We start from the raw sequence: 17,154 nt of genomic DNA on the forward strand, positions 1-17,154 counted from the left end.
TACTGGGGGCTCCACCGTGACAGAAGTGCACTGTCAACATGTTTCAAGTCAGATTTCAGAAAGCAGAGAGGCTCTGCCCTTATACCTCCCAGCCAGAGTTCAATGAAAAATTTGAAATCCACCATGAATTAGATTTGGGAGTAACACACAGAACTAACCCACTTTGCTCAAGTGAGGACAGAGTGGTATTGGGACGGAGGGACACACGGACACACACACACACACACACACACACACACACACACACACAATCCATTCATCCAGGGAGTTCTAGACCCTCCAAAGAGCCCCAGCTCACAGCCTGAACACAAAGCTCTCACCCCAGATGGTCCCCTTGTAACAATGGGCTGAAGGGGGGGTGGGGGGGTGGGGTTGGGGTCCGCGCTTGGAAAGGATTGTTCAGCCAAAAGTATATTCTTCGCAAAATCCACTGGAGATGGGAGGACGTGTGAGGTGAGGGACTAGGAGAGGAGGTCTGTGAAAAAATCTAATGTCCTTGCCTGTTGCAGAAATATAAATATAGCACAGCCTAAAGAAAATTATTGGGGGGGGGGGCGCGGAACTCCTCCACTCCTCCCCTAGGGAAATGAAGGGGACGTGTGCGCCCCCCCCCCCCCCCAGCCGCTTAAGAATTTAAGAATTAAGGTGAGGGAAGGGGGGGGGGGGGGTTTGAGGCCTGCTAGGAAGCTGCAGAAATGCCCATGAGTCTAAACTCTTCAAGGTTTTTAGCTTCCCCACAAAAAATGGCCTCACACACCTTGAACAAACTCAAGGTTTCTCCCCGATCGATTTTTCCCCCTTTTACTTCTCCAAGAAACATCTCCTGGCCCACCCTAGCCCCAGCGTATTTTTTTTACAAGCTGTAAACCACCCATTACAAGATCTTCGTCAATCTTCCCTCCCTGCCCCCAACTTCCGGAGTTGGGGGTGGAAAGGCCAGTAATGGGTTTCTTCCACTGGAGACACCATGGACCCCCCCTGGACATAGCTTCTCGGAGCCCTTGGGCTGCCCGCCTCCCCAGAGAAGAGCGCTTTCCTACCTTTGTTTTTTGGGGACCGAGTGTTCAATCTCTAGGCGTTTTCCTTGCAGTTCTACTTTCCCTAAAGATTAAAAAAATAAAAAATATATATGAGAGCTTGAACAGGAGTGGGGGGGGAGAAGGAAGGAGAAAGACATGGGGGGACGCTGGAGTTCCTGGGATCTGAGACCGTCCTGGGAATCCAGGCAGTGGGCTCCGAGCCGGGCGCGAACGCCCGGAGAAGGGTGGCGTCTGTAAATTTCACGACTGCTTTCTTAATTTTTGGTTTGTTCTGTTATCTCCCCGAGGCTAGCGGAGTCGGGGCGCTCTGGGAGCCCGGTTGGGGAGAGCGAGGGCGTCTGTGCGGGCGGGCGGGCTGCCCACAAGGCTTCCAGACGAGGGAAGAAGGGGCCGAGCAAGGACGCCCGTTTCTCCCCAAGTGTGTTCTGGGGAGGGGGGGTGCAGAATGAAACTTTATTTTCCCGTCGAATCCAGGAGGAGGGCTTCAGGCGGCGGAACGGTCACCTGTCGAGCCGGTCGGGGGAGGGGGGTGGGGGGAGGCCCGGGGGAGCGCAGCGGGCCCGCAGGGAGGGTCCCTGGCGGCGGTGGCGCGCGTCTCCCGGCCCAGCCTCGCGTCTCGGGAAGCAGCATGGCGACCCGCCGCCGCCGCGCCACCGCTCACGCCCCGCGTTCAAATCAAAATGGCTCAAGCCCCGAGGCCCCGGGCGGGAGGCAGGATCCCGGTTCTCGGGTCCCGCTCGAAGGCTACAGTCCCCGAGGAAACCCGGGGGATCGAGAACGGAGCAGGGGCCCCGTCCCCGCCAGGAAAGGCCTAGGGCGGAGGAAGGGGCGCTGGAGCGCCGGGGGTGGGGGGAGCGCGCCGCGCGGGTAGGGAGGGGCCGGCGGAGAAATAGCGCCCAGACTGGGTGGCCTCAGTGGCGCCCCCCCACTCCTGCCACAGGAGGCTCCCGCCCCGTCGGCGGGGGGCCTGGGGACCACCTCACCAAACCCGCCCGGGGCTGGCCGGGGTGAGGGAACCCCGAAGATTTCCACCCGAGGGTGGCGATGGGGGGGGCGTCGAGGGTGGAGGGTGGAGGGTGGGTCCCGAGGCCAAGGGCGCAGGCCGCGGGGCGAGCGGAGTTGGCGGGCAAGGAGAAAAGGGGCGCAGGTCTCCGCGGTCCGGGGGTCCTGCCGTGGTTTCCCGGGGAGGTGGGCGCGCTCTTACCCGAGAAAGTTTCGATGGCCTTCATCGCCCAGTGCTCGTCGGGGCAGTCCACGAAGGCGTAGCCGGACTTGACCAAGAACTGGCCGCTGTAGGAGATCTTGTGCTCCGCGAACACTTTCTCCAAGTCGGCGGGGGTCACGCTCTCGTTGAGGTTGCCGATGTAGAGCTTGTTCATGGTGGCCGGCTCCGGGCGGGACGCGGTCCCCAGCAAGGCCGAGCGGCGGGCGGGCGGCGAGCCTCCTAGGCCGAGCGGCGGGCGGGCGGCGGCCGGCGGCGGCGGCCGCAAACTTTCTTTGCACCCACCCCGCGGGGTGTGCGGAGCCCGGGGCGCGGAGGGCGGCCAGAGGGCGCGCAGAGGTCGCGGGGAGCGCGGGGAGGCTGGGAGCGGGGCCCGCGGCGCGCTGGGAGGCGGACGGCGCGGCGACTCCTTCCCTGCGGTCCGAATCCCCTCCGAGCGGGCTGGTGTGTCACGTTTCTCCGCGGCCGCCCTGGCGCCGCCTCTAAATAAAATCGACTAGAAAAAAAAAAAAAAATGGAGCGAGGAGGGAAAAAAAAAAAAAAGGCGAAGCCACGTGGTGAGAGCCCCCACCCACCCGCAGGGGAAGACCCCCGACGCCTCTGGGCCCTTGCACCCGCCGGCCCCGTCCAGCCCACCAACCTCCCGCCCGGGGAGGTCGGGGCGGCGGGAGGGGGCACCCCGCTCACCCCCAGTCCATGGGGCGGGTGGGGCAGCTCCCCTTGCCCCCTCCTCCTGGGCAAGAATCTGGCCCCGAGGGAGGCGCCCCGCCCCCACCCTCCCCCTCCCCGGGCCCCGGCTGGGGGAGGGTGGTCGGCCCAGCAGCTCCCACCTCTTTATATGTAAAATGTACGTTTATTTTTTATTCGGGGTGGGGGGGTGGGGGTAGGCTGCCCACCCTACCTAGGGTGGCTGCTACCGACTGACAGGCGGGGGACGGCGGAGACAAAGGGAAGCCGAGGACTCTGGGGTCTTCAGGAGGGGGTCGCGCGAGCTGGTGGTTTAGAAAAGAAAGGCGCCTTTCCCGGGGTTTTTAGGTGGGAGGGGGGTCCTCGGCCTCCCCTGCCCCAGTCCCAGGAGACGCCCTCGCCTCCGGGAACCCAGGACCGAGGGGCCTGCGAGCGCGGGACCAGCCGGCTGGGAACGGGGGTCGCGGGTGGGAACGGGGGATCCTTCGGAAATCAGGTCTCAGGATTCCCACGGGAGAAGGGGTGGCTCACTCCCGGGGTTCGGCTGTTGAACGAGAAGGTCTTGGGGTCCGGGGAGAACGCGCGGCTCCGGCCCAAGATGACCCCACGGAAGAGGGAGGGTGAAGAGGAGGACGGGGAGCGGGAGCCGGAGCCGACCCGGGCGCACCGCAGGGGGAGGTCTCGGGGAGGGAGTGACCGGGTGCCGATCCGAATCGCCCCCCTCCTCCCGCCCCGGCGCGGGGACCGACAGGTGGAGTCCCCGCCGCCGGCTCCACCCGGGACAGCGACAGCCGCTTTCCCCGCTCGGAGTTGGGGTCGCGGAACTTTGTTTGGGGTGCAGGACTGGGATCCGGGCGGGAAGGCGGGAGAGGGGCCGAGCTCGAAGCCCCGCCCCCGTCCCCAGGTCAGACCCGCGGGGGGAGGGGGTGATTTCCGCTCGGCGACGGGGAAGCAGGGGCGGGAGCTCGGAGGAGGGGGCGGCCCGCCCTCCGCCCGCGCCTTGGGAGGGGAAGCGGACCCGCCCTGGTCCCTTTGCTCGCCTTTGACCAACTCGTTCCGGATCCTCTGGCCCCGAATCCGAGGGACGGACCCGACTGGGCAAGGGGCGACACGTGGGCGGTCGCACCCCGTTTCGGCGTTGGGGGAGGGGGCAGCTCGCCGCGCCGTTCGGAGTCTCGGAGACGCGGCGGAGAGCGGGACGCGCGGTCCCCGCGCCCCGGGATCCCGGGCCGGGAGTTGGCGGCGGCGGCGGCGGCTGGGACGGCGCCAGGGGGTGGCGGAGCGCGGCTCGGGGGCCCGGCGGGGCCCCCCTGACCGGGAAGCAGGGAGCGAACCCCCAGCGGTGCCAGCCGCCCCTGGAGCGGAGCGGAAGCTCGGGTTTTGCGGGAGGGACAGACGGTTCTGTCGGGGGCACGCGTGCGGTGCGGGCAGGTGAGGAAGGGGGTCAGTCTCCCTTTCCCGGTCCCCGACCCCATTGTCTCAGTCGCCGGCGGCCCAGGCCGACTCCGCAACACGTGTTGGCTGCACCGAGATGAATGCCTTGGGGTTTTTCTGATTATTTTTTGTTTGCAGAGCCAGGGAGCTGACTCCGACTTGTGCGCACCGCTCTTCTGCCAGACGATTTTATCCCTTTCAAAAGTCGGGACTTACAGACACGCCTCACCTCGGTCCCCCCTCCGGGTTTTGCGCTGAAAATAAATGGGGCTCGGCGTGGGGGCGGGGAGGGCTTCCGACTCGGTTTCTCTGTCTCCACCACCTTCAAAACCCACCGTCCAAATTCGCGTTTTGTTCTAGCTAGCCACGTGTTTGTCGCGTATTTGTCTTTGCGGTGTTTTTTTTTTCTTTCCATGGGGCAACAAATTAAAATACTACCAGCTATTAGTTGCTGAGTGGGAAAAAGACTTCTGTCCAAGGAGTTGGGCGACATGTGTATCCCACCCCTCCTCCCGCCCTCCCCCTGTTTCTGACTATTTAACTCTTGACCATAAACGTCATTTTGAAAACAACGTGCTGGAATCGGTGCCTGCCACATAGTAGGTATTCAATAAACATTTTAATGAAAAACGAACTAATACAAACTGCAGAGCAAAGAGAATCCAAAGGATAAAGAATCCAGGAGAAGAAAAAAAAAATCATCTTGGCCAGAATTTGTGGGTCTGCTGCCTGGGGACTGTGCCTGGTGTGTTGTGTGTGCTTCTGAAAGGGCCAACATAGTCTCAGAGAGGCCTTTCCCCCAGTCGGAGCCCCTTCCAAGGGGGCTCCTGTTATATTGGGGAACAAGAAAGAGGGTACTGGGCAGGGCATTCCACTCCCAGAAAGTGCTATTTTCCTTCATTTAATTTAAATCTTAAGGCATTAATAGACGCACCTCTCAGGTTTTCTCCCTGGGGGGACATAGCCACTACTCAACTTCTTTATTCCTAAAACCAAAGCAAGTTCCACCCCACAAAAATCTCCCTCCAGACCTCAAAACGCCTGTAAAATGCAGTCCACCCTTTCCCATCCTAGCTTAAAAGGAAAACAAAAATTTTTAAAGTGATAATTCCGTTCACTTTTAGGTGGTGGGTTTTTTTTTTCCATTTGAAAAAATATATTACATGTCTCAATGTTAACTGAAATTAGTTTTTAAAATGACAGTAGAGGAGAAAATACGAGTTCTTAAAATTTTACCAAGCATTGCTAAATTGAAACTGATTCATTTTTTTTTTTAATCAGCTGTTTCACTGAATTCTAATCCTCCCACCCCACCCCCTTCACCAAGATCTTCTGTGTATAGTCAAAGGCTGCAGGAACAGAGAGGAGACAGCTGGGGTTAGAGGCAGACCCTTCTTAGCCCCCCAAATCAGTTTTGCCTCAGTGACCTGGCTATTTTAGGCTGGGGTTGGGGATATTGAGTGATGTTGATTGGTGCTTCATCTCTCCCCTCTGAGTGAGCCCAGCACTAAAATTAACCTGAGAGAAGGGTTATTTCTTGTCAAACTCACATTCCTAGGTTAGGGATAAAAATGGGCAGACTTAGGACTCCATAATTTATCACCCTCCCTTTCTTTGGCTTGATTTTAATATTAAAGACAACTAATAAACATCGTGTTGTTGTTTTTTTTCTACACAGCTTCTTTGGACAAGATTAATATGCAGTTCAGAGTTAAATTTAGTTTGTGAGAGTTAGCTGCAGGATAAATTATTTAATAATAATTTATACAATTTAAGAGCATTCTTATCAGTTTTTAAATCATTATTATATTTGTTCTCTTTCATTTTTCTTGGAGAAATGTTTGGAACACTTACCAGAATTCAATTTTCCTCTGAATTCAGAAACACTGAAACTTGACTCCATTTTAAAGATGGGATTCTGATCCATTTTCCTACAGTGTGAACATAAATATTCATGCAGAGAGGAAAAAAATTAAGAGAATTAAACAACTCTTTAAACATTGGAAATATAAAGTGAAAAAAAAAAAACAATGACACCATTGTCATACAAAATTAATTTTGTTTCTAAAATGTATCTAAAATTTGTTCATTTGTACTAATTTTGTATTTTGTCATCTTGTTTTTATATTTTAATTTTTCACTTGCTATTGTACCATAAGCATTTTTCTCATGCTGCCTCAAAATTTTCATAATTATCATTTCCAGTGACCATGTAGCATTTAGCACAGTAGATGGAACTTAATCATTAATTGTTATTTTTAGACATATAAAGTTACATCAAAAAATTTTTACTTTTGTAACTAGTGCTGAATAGATTTTGAGGAGCGTATAACTTTTTCCTCTTATGTTAGCTCCTTTGGATAAATCCCAAAGGATATATATTGCATTTCAAATCTAACATTTATCAATGACTTTGTTTTTTTTTTTTTTTTTAATGACTTTCTGTTTTTAAAGTTTAGCCTGTTTTACAAAAGAAAGGACAAAAAAGTGGAAAGCTGTTAGAAGGGGAAGACCTTAAAGGAGAATTTTTTTCTATTTATTTTCTAATGAATCAATCGATTTTGAAATGAAATTATGGTTTCTATAAAGTATAAAAAAAGAAAAAAATCACATTTCCTGACATGGTTGCTCTGACTTCAAAGTTTCTGGAGGAATTTGGTTTTTGTTTGCTTGGTTTTCATTTATTTTGTTGTTGTTTGCTTGTGTTTTTTTTCATTGTTACTGCCTTGGGTTATTTTGTTTCTTCCTGCAACTTGAAGTTTTAGTGTGGTTCTTGTAAATGACTATAAACTTTGAAAAACTGTAAAATAGTCCCAGTTAAAAGTACATGCAGCATTTTCTCCTGTCAAATAAATAAGGATAATTATGTGCTTAAGATAACTCATAAAATGTAAGAAAATTGTAAGCAGAAAAGGAAAATTTCCTCCTTCAAAGTATCATTCAAGTGTTCAGTGTTTAAAATCTTACAAAGAAATGAGTTTATTCCAGGAAAAAAAAAAAAAAAAAAGACTCAAAGAGAAAAAAGAATTTTAAAAACAATCATTTGTTTTTCTATGGGTCACACAGAGTAGGTGACAAAACTCAATTTTTTTGTTTGGCTTAGATTTGCAATTTAGAAACTTTTAAGTAAGGAAGGAAGTAGTTTATTAACTTAGAAAAAATGGATATTTTCAAATTTTGTTACTAAATTAAACTGCATCACACTAGCCTCTATTGACACATGTAAAATAAATGGTCAATAACATTCCTCACATTACTCTTTTATTGCCTTTTGCATTTTTTTTCACTCCAAAATTATTTGCTTAAAAGATAATGAACAACTGGGAACATTTGAGATCTTGCTCCCAGCACATAACCTCAGTTTGGCTCAAAGAGATTCATAAAAATACAATAAAAAGATAATGAACAATTTTGCTTAATCCCAATTTTGCACAAAATGCAAAATAGATCACTGGTTCATTTGAGGGAGGAATTGTACAATTCAAGAAAAGAGAAGGAAATAAATGTTATTTTTCAAAATAAAACAAATTGCAAAAAGCAACAAAAGAGAATCCATACCTAAATTGTGTTTCAGTGAAAATAATATTGTTCTTGAAATCTACATATCTTCAAAGTATTGACATGAATTTAATTCAAAATGAATCAATTACAACATAGAGGTAATTATAAACTTCGTGGAGGTATCTTGATTTTTACTACATAATATCTATGCTTTTTAAGACAAAAAATTTTTCTAGCTGGAAAGCAAATTATTTTTGTTTGCATATTTAAAGTTTTACTCCTGACTATAAGTTTAATTGGTTTTACTCCTGTTTCTAGTTAGGATTTTTTTTTTTTTCAGGAGCTGTCTCAAATATTTCAAAGTGCCTAAAAGGAGATGCTGCTATGGTTTTTTAAGTTTAAAAAATTAATACATATAATATTTTACTAAGATTTCATCACTAAACTATTCATTAGAAACAGTTTAATCTCTTTGTAAAATAAACCACTTTTATAAAGAAAAGGGACCCAGCCTAATAGTATTCTATTAAAAAAAAAAAGTGGTTGTTTGACTAAACTAAGATACAGTTCTAAAAGTGATTTCTAATTTTCATGGGTTGATAATTAAGAAAGAGTTTTGGTCCACCCACCTCTCCCATAAAGACCCTTACATTTTTAAGAATTATTAGCACAACTTTCATGCTATAACCTGAAAGTATTTGGTCAGCAGTCATATGATAAATTAGTGAACACATTTTTATAGTTTTCATTTTTAAAATGTGTTTATAAACTGTGTAGGAAACAAATATTAGAGTTATTTCTAAATTGCATTGAAAGGAGGTTCATGAGTTCCCTATCTTCCTCTTCCTCCCTGCCCCTCCTCCCGCCCCTCCCCTTTCTCTCCCTCCCCTCTCCTTTTGTTCCTCCATTTTTCTTCCTACTCCCGACACTGTCAATTCCTCTCCTCCCCCCCTTTACCTTTATGCTTTTTTCAATTTTTCTTTTTTCTTTGTCACTTCTCTTCCCCCTTTTATTATTCTTGGGCTCCTCTGCCCCTCAACCCATTTCTTCCCTTTTTTTAATCAATATACCTATCAAACTTGCTTTTTCTTCACTCCTTTCCTTTTCCTTCTGCCTCTCCCACTATCACAACTTGTTATCAATCAAACTTATTTGTGGCGAAGTGGAAGGATTCAGAGATGCTGGAATTATTTTATTCACCAAAATGTTCTCATTTTGCATTTTTTGAGAGCCCCAGGTTGATTCAGACCCCAGAGCTCCTCCACCCTGGCCCCTCAGTCCGTGTTTATTGGCTGAACATTCACTAGACAATTTTACTTCTGTGTATTATTTTTCTGTATCACATGTTGCTTATAGCTAATTTTGTTATCAGCATTTTATGTATCAAATCCTCAAGGTCAAATCAACTTGGGGAGTCCAACACAATGCTGACACCTCTCCAAAAATATATATTAAAGAAGTGCCGTGGTACTATCTGAGAAGACATGGCCATAGGGATCGGATAAAATGATGTGTTTAGCCTATTGAGTGCTTTTTCTTTCCTTGCTTCCTTTTTTCTTTTTCTTTATATATACACTTTTATAAATATAATACTCCACAACCATCAGATAGAATACAGGTAAATTCGGTAATTCAAAAGGCTGACTTGTCTACATCAAGAATAGCAACCAACAAACAAGGGCTGGTGAGGATGTGGAGAAGAGGGGACCCTTGTGCATTGATTGTGGGATTGCAAATTGGTGCTGCCACTATGGAAAACAGTACAGAGGTTCCTCAAAAAGTTATGAATAGAGCTACCATGTGACCCAGCAACTTCACTTGTGGGTATCCATCTGAAGAAAACAAAAACACTAATTTGAAAAGATATATGCAGCCCCATGTTAACTGCAACATGCTTTACAACAGCCAAGATATTAAAGCAATCTAGGTGCCCACCAACCGATGAATGCATAAGGAAAATGTGGTCCGTATACAATGGAATATTACCGGCAATAAAGAATGAAATTTTGTCATTTACGACGCTTCAACCAAGTGAGCTACCCGGCCAGGGCTGTAAGACATTTTATTCAGCCTTAAAAAGGAATGAAATTCTGATACTTGCTATGACATAGAAGAATTTTGAAAACATTATGCAAGTGAAATAAGCCAGGCACAAAAGGACAGATATAATTCCACTTATATGAGATACTAGAATAGTCAAATTCATAAGGACAGAGAGTAGAACAGAGGTTACCAGGGGTTGGCAGGTGGGGAGTTAGTGTTAGGGTTTCAACTTGACGGGATAAGAAAGTTCTTCAGATGGATAGTGTCACAACAGTGTAAATATATTTACTGTCACTAAATTTTACACTTAAAAATTGTTAACATTGTAAATTGTGTTATGCCTATTTTACCATGATTTCAAAAAGTAAAAAAAAAAACAAAAACCTTTCAATATCTCAAAAGTAAACACATGTTAATTATCACTGTCAAGAAAACACACACACCATATAAATGCTTAAAAACAGGGGACTCATCCAGTAACTTTTAACATAGGCGCTTGGTAAAATATGACGTAGCCATGAAAATTGTATTCACAAGGGTTTAGAAAAACTTGGAGTTTAAAAAAAAAGACAAAAGAACTTGGAGGAAATTTACAAAAAGGACACATCACAAAATTGAGTGTTTGTGCACATATAGTTCATATGATTGGAACTATCTTTTAAAAAGAACTACATGTGCGTAAAAGACTAGAAATGACCTTACAGAAACTCTTGTACATGAATACCCAGAAAGGTGTCCAAGCATATTCAAAGCGGCATATTTATAATACAAAAGCTATAGCCCTGGCCAGGTAGCTCAGTTGGTTAGAGCATTGTCCCAAATACCAAGCTTGAGGGTTCGACCTCCAGTCAGGGCACATACAAGAATCAACCAACGAATGCATAAGTAAGTGGAACAACACATTGATGTTTCTCTAAAGTCAATAATTTTTTTTAAATTTTCAATCCTCACCCAATATTATGTTTTTATTGAGTTTTAGAAAGAGAGAGGAAGGGAGAGAGAGAAACATCAATGTGAAAAACATTGATCAGCTGCCTCCCTCACACGCCCCAATTGAACCTGCAACCTAGCTATGCGCCTTGACTGGGAATGGAATCAGCCACCTTTCGGTGTATGGGACGACACTCCATCTAACCAAGCCACACCGGCCAGGGCTTTTTAATCTTTAAAAAAGAAAGAAAATGATAAATAAAATTTCAGAATGTGGTTAATTCTGTAAAGTAGCACAGGGCACTTCAAAGGTATTGGGGATGGATGTTCTAGTTCTGAATCTGAGTGGTAGATACACAAGTATTTGTTGTATTATTCTTTTTTAAAAAATATATTTCTTTATTGATTTAAGAGAGGGAGGAAGAGGTAGAAACATCAATGATGAGAGAGTCATTGATCGGCTGCCTTCTGCACGCCACCCACTGGGGACCAAGCCAGCAGCCCGGGCATGTGCCCTTGGCCGGAATCGAACCCGGGACCTTTCCGTCCGCAGGCGGACGCTCTATCTACTGCGCCAAACTGGCTAGGTTGTTATATTATTCTTGAAACTTTACATGTACAACTTAATTATCTTTGATAAGTATGAATATTTTATAATAAAATTAATTGAATTAAAAGTCTGGGAAAACTGTTAACAGTAACAGTTTTGAGAATATAGGTACATTTCTGTTTCTCTCCCCTTCCTCTCTATTTTTCCCTCTCCTTATCTATTCCCCTCTCTCTTGACTCTGCTCTATTTGCCAAGATTTCTAGACTGTCTATTATATTTTTATAACAAGTGAATCATCGCAGGATACCTTCACAAGCTAATGGGGAATAGCTCTGGATCATCCGCTGTCCCGAGACTTGATGCAGCCAGAAATTATTCCATTAGCAACCAGGGTTGAGGGTTAACTGCAACACACCCTGATCAATCACGGATGTGGCCTGACTTTAGCTAAAGGACTGATCAATTATACATGTGCTCCTAACACACTGGGATGGGGTGGGACGTGCTGAAACTTGGGACCAGCGTGGCAAACAGTAGGAAGCGAGTGCTTAGATTCACACCGTCCCGGGTTGTCCTGGATCCTGCAGACACATTCCCCCTCTGAACTCCCTTGTTTGAGTCATTTTCCTTTTCTTCTGCATTCTCGGGTGCCCGAGAGCGAAGCCCATTTCCTCTTCATCCGTCTGGGGGTCTCTAGCTAGCTGTGGGCTCGTCTTCCAACACAATGGAAAACACAGGGCAAGATCCACGTTGCTTTCTGGATCCTGCCCTGTGAGTGGTTTCCATTATTTATTTTTTATCACCAAAGATTTCCTTTATTATTTCTCCATGAGGCCAATGCTTTGAAAAATGTTGTCTATCAAAAAATTCCGTTGTCAAGTAATAACAAATTGTTCTTGTATTGAGTAGCTAAGCAGAACTCCTGCTCTGAAACCAGTGGCAAGAAGTTATACTGGTCCCACCCACCAAAAGCAAAGGGATTGGAATTTGCCCAAGCAGCCTTGCCTGGAGCAAAAGGTCTGATTTGTGTTAGATGTTCAAACCGGTTGAAAATAGCTCATGGATACCATGGCACCCATTAGCCTTCCTGCCTTCCCTCTTAGAGCCCTGGGATTCTAAGAGTTTGAAAAACATTACTCAAGTGCTCTTTTGGCAGCACATATACTAAAGTTGGAATGATACAGAGAAGATTAGCATGACCTCTGCACAAGGATGACATACTAATTCGAGAAGCGTTCCCTATTTACAGGGATGTAATGTACAACATAGGAAACATAGACAATAATATTGTGCCCTGGTCAGGTAGCCCAGTTGGTTAGAGCGTCATCCGGGACACACCAAGGTTGTGGGTTCCATCGCTGGTCAGGAGCACATACAAGAATCAAGCAATGAATGCATAAATAAGTGGAACAACAAATCAATGTTTCTTTCTCTCATTCTCCCTTCCTCTCTCCCTCTAAAACAGCGGTTCTCAACCCCTTTGGCGGTCGAATGACCCTTTCACAGAGGTCGCCTAAGACCATCCTGCATATCAGGTATTTACATTACAATTCATAACAGTAGCAACATTACAGTGATGAAGTAGCAACAAAAATAATTTTATGATTGGGTCACAATATGAGGAACTGTATTTAAAGGGCCAGAAGGTTGAGAACCACTGCTCTAAAATCAATAAATTACATTTTTTAAAAATAATATTGTAATAACTATGTATGGTGACAGTCGGGTACTGGAAATATCAGGGCAAACACTTTGTAAAGTATATAATTGTCTAACCAGTATGCTGTACACCTAAAACTAATAAAACATAATATTTACTATAAACTGTAATTGAAAAAAATACTTTTTATTGATTTAAGAGAAAGGAAGGGAGAGAGAGCGAGAAACATCGATTTGTTGTTCCAGTTATTTATGCATTCATTGATCGATTCTTGTATGTGCCCTGACAGGGGGTTGAACCCACAGCCTTGGCTTATCCAAACAACACTCTAACAACTGAGCTACCCAGCCAGGGTGAAAAAAAAATTTTTTTAATCTAAAAAGAAGCAAAAACATTACTCAAGACCAGCTTTCCCAGTTCTAGCGTGCTGCAGGAGAGCAGAAGATACAGAGAGAAAACATTGTAAATTGTAGGAAACACCCTGAGGTGGGTAGTATCATTGTTTCTACTTTATAGGTCAACTATGCCTAGATAGTGACAAGACTAGGATTCCAACCCAAACGTGCCTAGACCCCAAACCCATGCCCTTGGCTTTATACCAATGGAGCATTTAAAAATCTGAATCCAGCTGAAACCGGTTTGGCTCAGTGGATAGAGCGTCGGCCTGCGGACTGAAAGGTCCCAGGTTCGATTCCGGCCAAGGGCATGTACCTGGGTTGCGGGCACATCCCCAGTAGGAGATGTGCAGGAGGCAGCTGGTCGATGTTTCTCTCTCATCGATGTTTCTAACTCTCTATCCCTCTCCCTTCCTCTCTGTAAAAAATCAATAAAATATATTTAAAAAAAATAAAAATAAAAAAAATAAAAATCTGAATCCAACCCACACACATGTATCATAATTTATACAAAGGTGTAAAGACAACTCGATGGAAAAAGGATAATCTTTTTAACAAATGGTGCTAAAACAATTAGATATTCATATGCAAAAACAATTTTCCTTCCATACTCTATTCTATCTACAAAAATTAACTCAATCATATGCCTAAATGTAACCATCTAGGTCATATAACTAACTATAAAACCAAAGCCTATAAGACTTCTAGGATAAAACATTTGTGACCTTGGATCAGGCAAAGATATCTTAGATATGACCCCCAAAAAATTTTTTCATAAAAAACTGAATTCATGCATCTATATAAGCATAACTAATGGACATAAGACACTGGGGGGTAAGGGAGGGCAGGGGTTTGTCAAGGGAGGGGGGGGAAAAAGGCACTTATGTAATACCCTTTGTAATACTTTTAGCAAAAATAAAAAAAGAGAAAAAAAAAAGAATAAAGGAATATTATGAAAAATTAAAAAAAAAACTGAATTCATACATTGAACTTCATAAAAAAATGTTTCATCCTCACCCAAGGGTAAGTTTTTATTACATTTTTATAGAGAGAGGGAGAGACAGAGAAACATCGATGTGAGAGAGAAATATCCATCTGTTGCCAAGTAGGGATCGAACTCAAATCCGAACCTGAAACCTGGGTATGTGCCCTGACCGGGAATCCAACCCAAGACCTTTTCGTGTAGAGCAGTGGTTCTCAACCTTCCTAATGCCGCAACCCTTTCTTACAGTTCCTCATGTTGTGGTGACCCCCAACCATAAAATTATTTTCGTTGCTACTTCATAACTGTAATGTTGCTACTGTTATGCATCGTAATGTAAATATCTGATATGCAGGATGTATTTTCATTGTTACAAATTGAACATAATTAAAGCATAGTGATTAATCACAAAAATAATATGTAATTATATTTGTGTTTTCCCATGATCTTAGGCGACCCCTGTGAAAGGGTCGTTCGACCCCCAAAGGGGTCGCGGACCACAGGCTGAGAACCGCTGGTGTAGAGGATGACGCTCCAAACAACCGAGCCACACCACTCAGGGAAAACGTCATCAAAATTCTAAAAACTTGTTTTCCTCAAAAGATACTGTTAGGGAATAAAACAACACGTCACAGCCTGGGAGAAAATATTTGTAAATCATGTATCTGATGAAGGACTTGTATCCAAAATCTCAAAACTCAATAACAAGAAAGCAAATACCACACTTCCCCCCCACAAAGGGCAAAACATTTAAACAGATATTTCAATAAAGAAGATATAGGGATGGCAAAGAAGCCCATGAAACAATATTTGATATCATTAGTTATCAGATAAATGCAAATGAAAACCACAATGAGATACCACTGCGTACCTATTAGAATGGTTAAAAGTGAAAAAGAGCCAAACTGGTTTGGCTCAGTGGATAGAGCGTCGGCCTGCGGACTGAAGGGTCCCAGGTTCGATTCCGGTCAAGGGCATGTACCTTGGTTGCGGGCACATCCCCAGTGGTGGGTGTGCAGGAGGCGGCTGATCGATGTTTCTCTCTCGTCGATGTTTCTGGCTCTCTATCCCTCTCCCTTCCCCTCTGTAAAAAATCAATGAAATATATTTTTTTAAAAAAAACTGAAAAAGACTGATCATACCCAGTTTGGGCAAGACTGTGGAGGAACTGGAACTTTTATACAGCTGGTGGGGATGTAAAATATTACCACCACTTCGGAAAAACAGTTTGGCAGGTTCTTAAAAAGTTAAACATACTCCAATCCTAAGTATTTACCCAAGGAAAAGAAAAGCATATGTCTGTATATAAAGATGTCTCCACAAATGTTCATTGCAGCTTAATTTGTAATGCCCCCAAACTGGAAACTATCTAAATCCATCAACAGGTGAATGGATAAACAAACTGTAATGTATCCAGATGATGGAAGACTACTACCCCGCAATAAAAGTGAACGCAGTTGATCACGCTACAAATAAAATTGGATATCAAAATAAGTATACTGAATGAAAAAAGTCAGACACCCCCCCAGTAAAAAGAGTACATACTGTATGATTTCATTTATATAAAATTCTAAAAAATGCAAACGAATCTACAGCGACAGAAAGCAGAACAGATCAGTGGTTGGAAGGGGAGTAAGAGGTAGGAGATAGGAGCTCTAGGAAACTTTTGAGGACGGTAGCTATGTTCATACCTTAGTTGTAGTGATGGTTTCATGGGAGAGCATAGGTCAAAACATCAAAATTGACCGAAACCGGTTTGGCTCAGTGGATAGAGCGTCAGCCTGCGGACTGAAAGGTCCCAGGTTCGATTCCGGTCAAGGGCATGTATCTTGGTTGCGGGCACATCCCTAGTAGGAGATGTGCAGGAGGCAGCTGATCGATGTTTCTAACTCTCTATCTCTCTCCCTTCCTCTCCATAAAAAATCAATAAAATATATATATTTTTTTAAAAACATCAAAATTGTACACTTTAAGTTAAATGTGTGCTGTTAATTACTTGTGGGTTATATCTCAAAAATGCTGTTTCAAAAAAAAAAATCCCAATGCTTTGGAGGGAATGGTGAACTAGAAAATGACCATTTTCCATCATCATAGTAAAGATGGGTTCAAGCAAGAATCATAAATGGTTGCTCAATAAATCTGAGAGTGGGGGAAGTCTAAGGAGGAAGAATGTATTTGCATTGTCTAAATGTGTCTCCCTGCATATGACCTTTTAGTTATAGGAAGAAAAATAGTAACTATACAGTGGGAAAGTTCAACAAAACTTTGGGGGATCAAAATTATCATCAATCATGGCAGGTAGACATCTTGCTCCTCCAGGTGGGATGCCTTGTAAAGGACACACCTTCATTTTTCTATTATTCCGGCCAGGATGCATACCCTGAATCTAACTGGGAAGAAACATCAGACAAACCCAAACATTCTAAAATATTTTTTTTTAAATATATTTTATTGATTTTTTACAGAGAGGAAGGGAGAGAGATAGAGAGTTAGAAACATCGATGAGAGAGAAACATCGATAAGCTGCCTCCTGCACATCTCCTACTGGGGATGTGCCCGCAACCCAGGTACATGCCCTTGACCGGAATCGAACCTGGGACCTTTCAGTCCGCAGGCCGACGCTCTATCCACTGAGCCAAACCGGTTTCGGCCCAAACATTCTATAACATAACTGGTCTGTACTCTTAAAAATGTCAGTATTGCTCTAGCT

At 44.9% G+C, this 17,154-nt stretch overlaps 1 protein-coding gene and 1 non-coding gene across 4 annotated transcripts in view; one reads left to right on the forward strand and one right to left on the reverse strand.

The window, feature by feature from the left end:
* IGF2BP1 (insulin like growth factor 2 mRNA binding protein 1) overlaps positions 1 to 2,419 on the reverse strand; it is a 38,748-nt gene extending 36,329 nt beyond the window's left edge. For all 3 annotated transcript variants that reach the window (XM_070393305.1, XM_070393304.1, XM_070393303.1), the window contains exons 1-2: positions 2,245 to 2,419; positions 1,041 to 1,101 (exon numbers count right to left, since the gene is read on the reverse strand). In XM_070393305.1, the coding sequence (XP_070249406.1) occupies positions 1,041 to 1,101; positions 2,245 to 2,419 (236 nt within the window). The remainder of the gene's footprint in view (positions 1 to 1,040; positions 1,102 to 2,244) is intronic.
* Positions 2,420 to 12,548: 10,129 nt separating this feature from the next.
* LOC138995304 (U6 spliceosomal RNA) lies at positions 12,549 to 12,654 on the forward strand. The gene has a single exon (XR_011468613.1). It is a non-coding gene; the product is annotated as a U6 spliceosomal RNA (small nuclear RNA).
* The last annotated feature ends 4,500 nt before the right edge of the window (positions 12,655 to 17,154 follow it).

Source organism: Myotis yumanensis, unplaced genomic scaffold (genome assembly GCF_028538775.1).
Source record: "Myotis yumanensis isolate MYYU_CA2020_CCGP unplaced genomic scaffold, mMyoYum1.0.hap1 SCAF_16, whole genome shotgun sequence".
Classification (NCBI taxonomy): Eukaryota; Metazoa; Chordata; class Mammalia; order Chiroptera; family Vespertilionidae; genus Myotis; species Myotis yumanensis.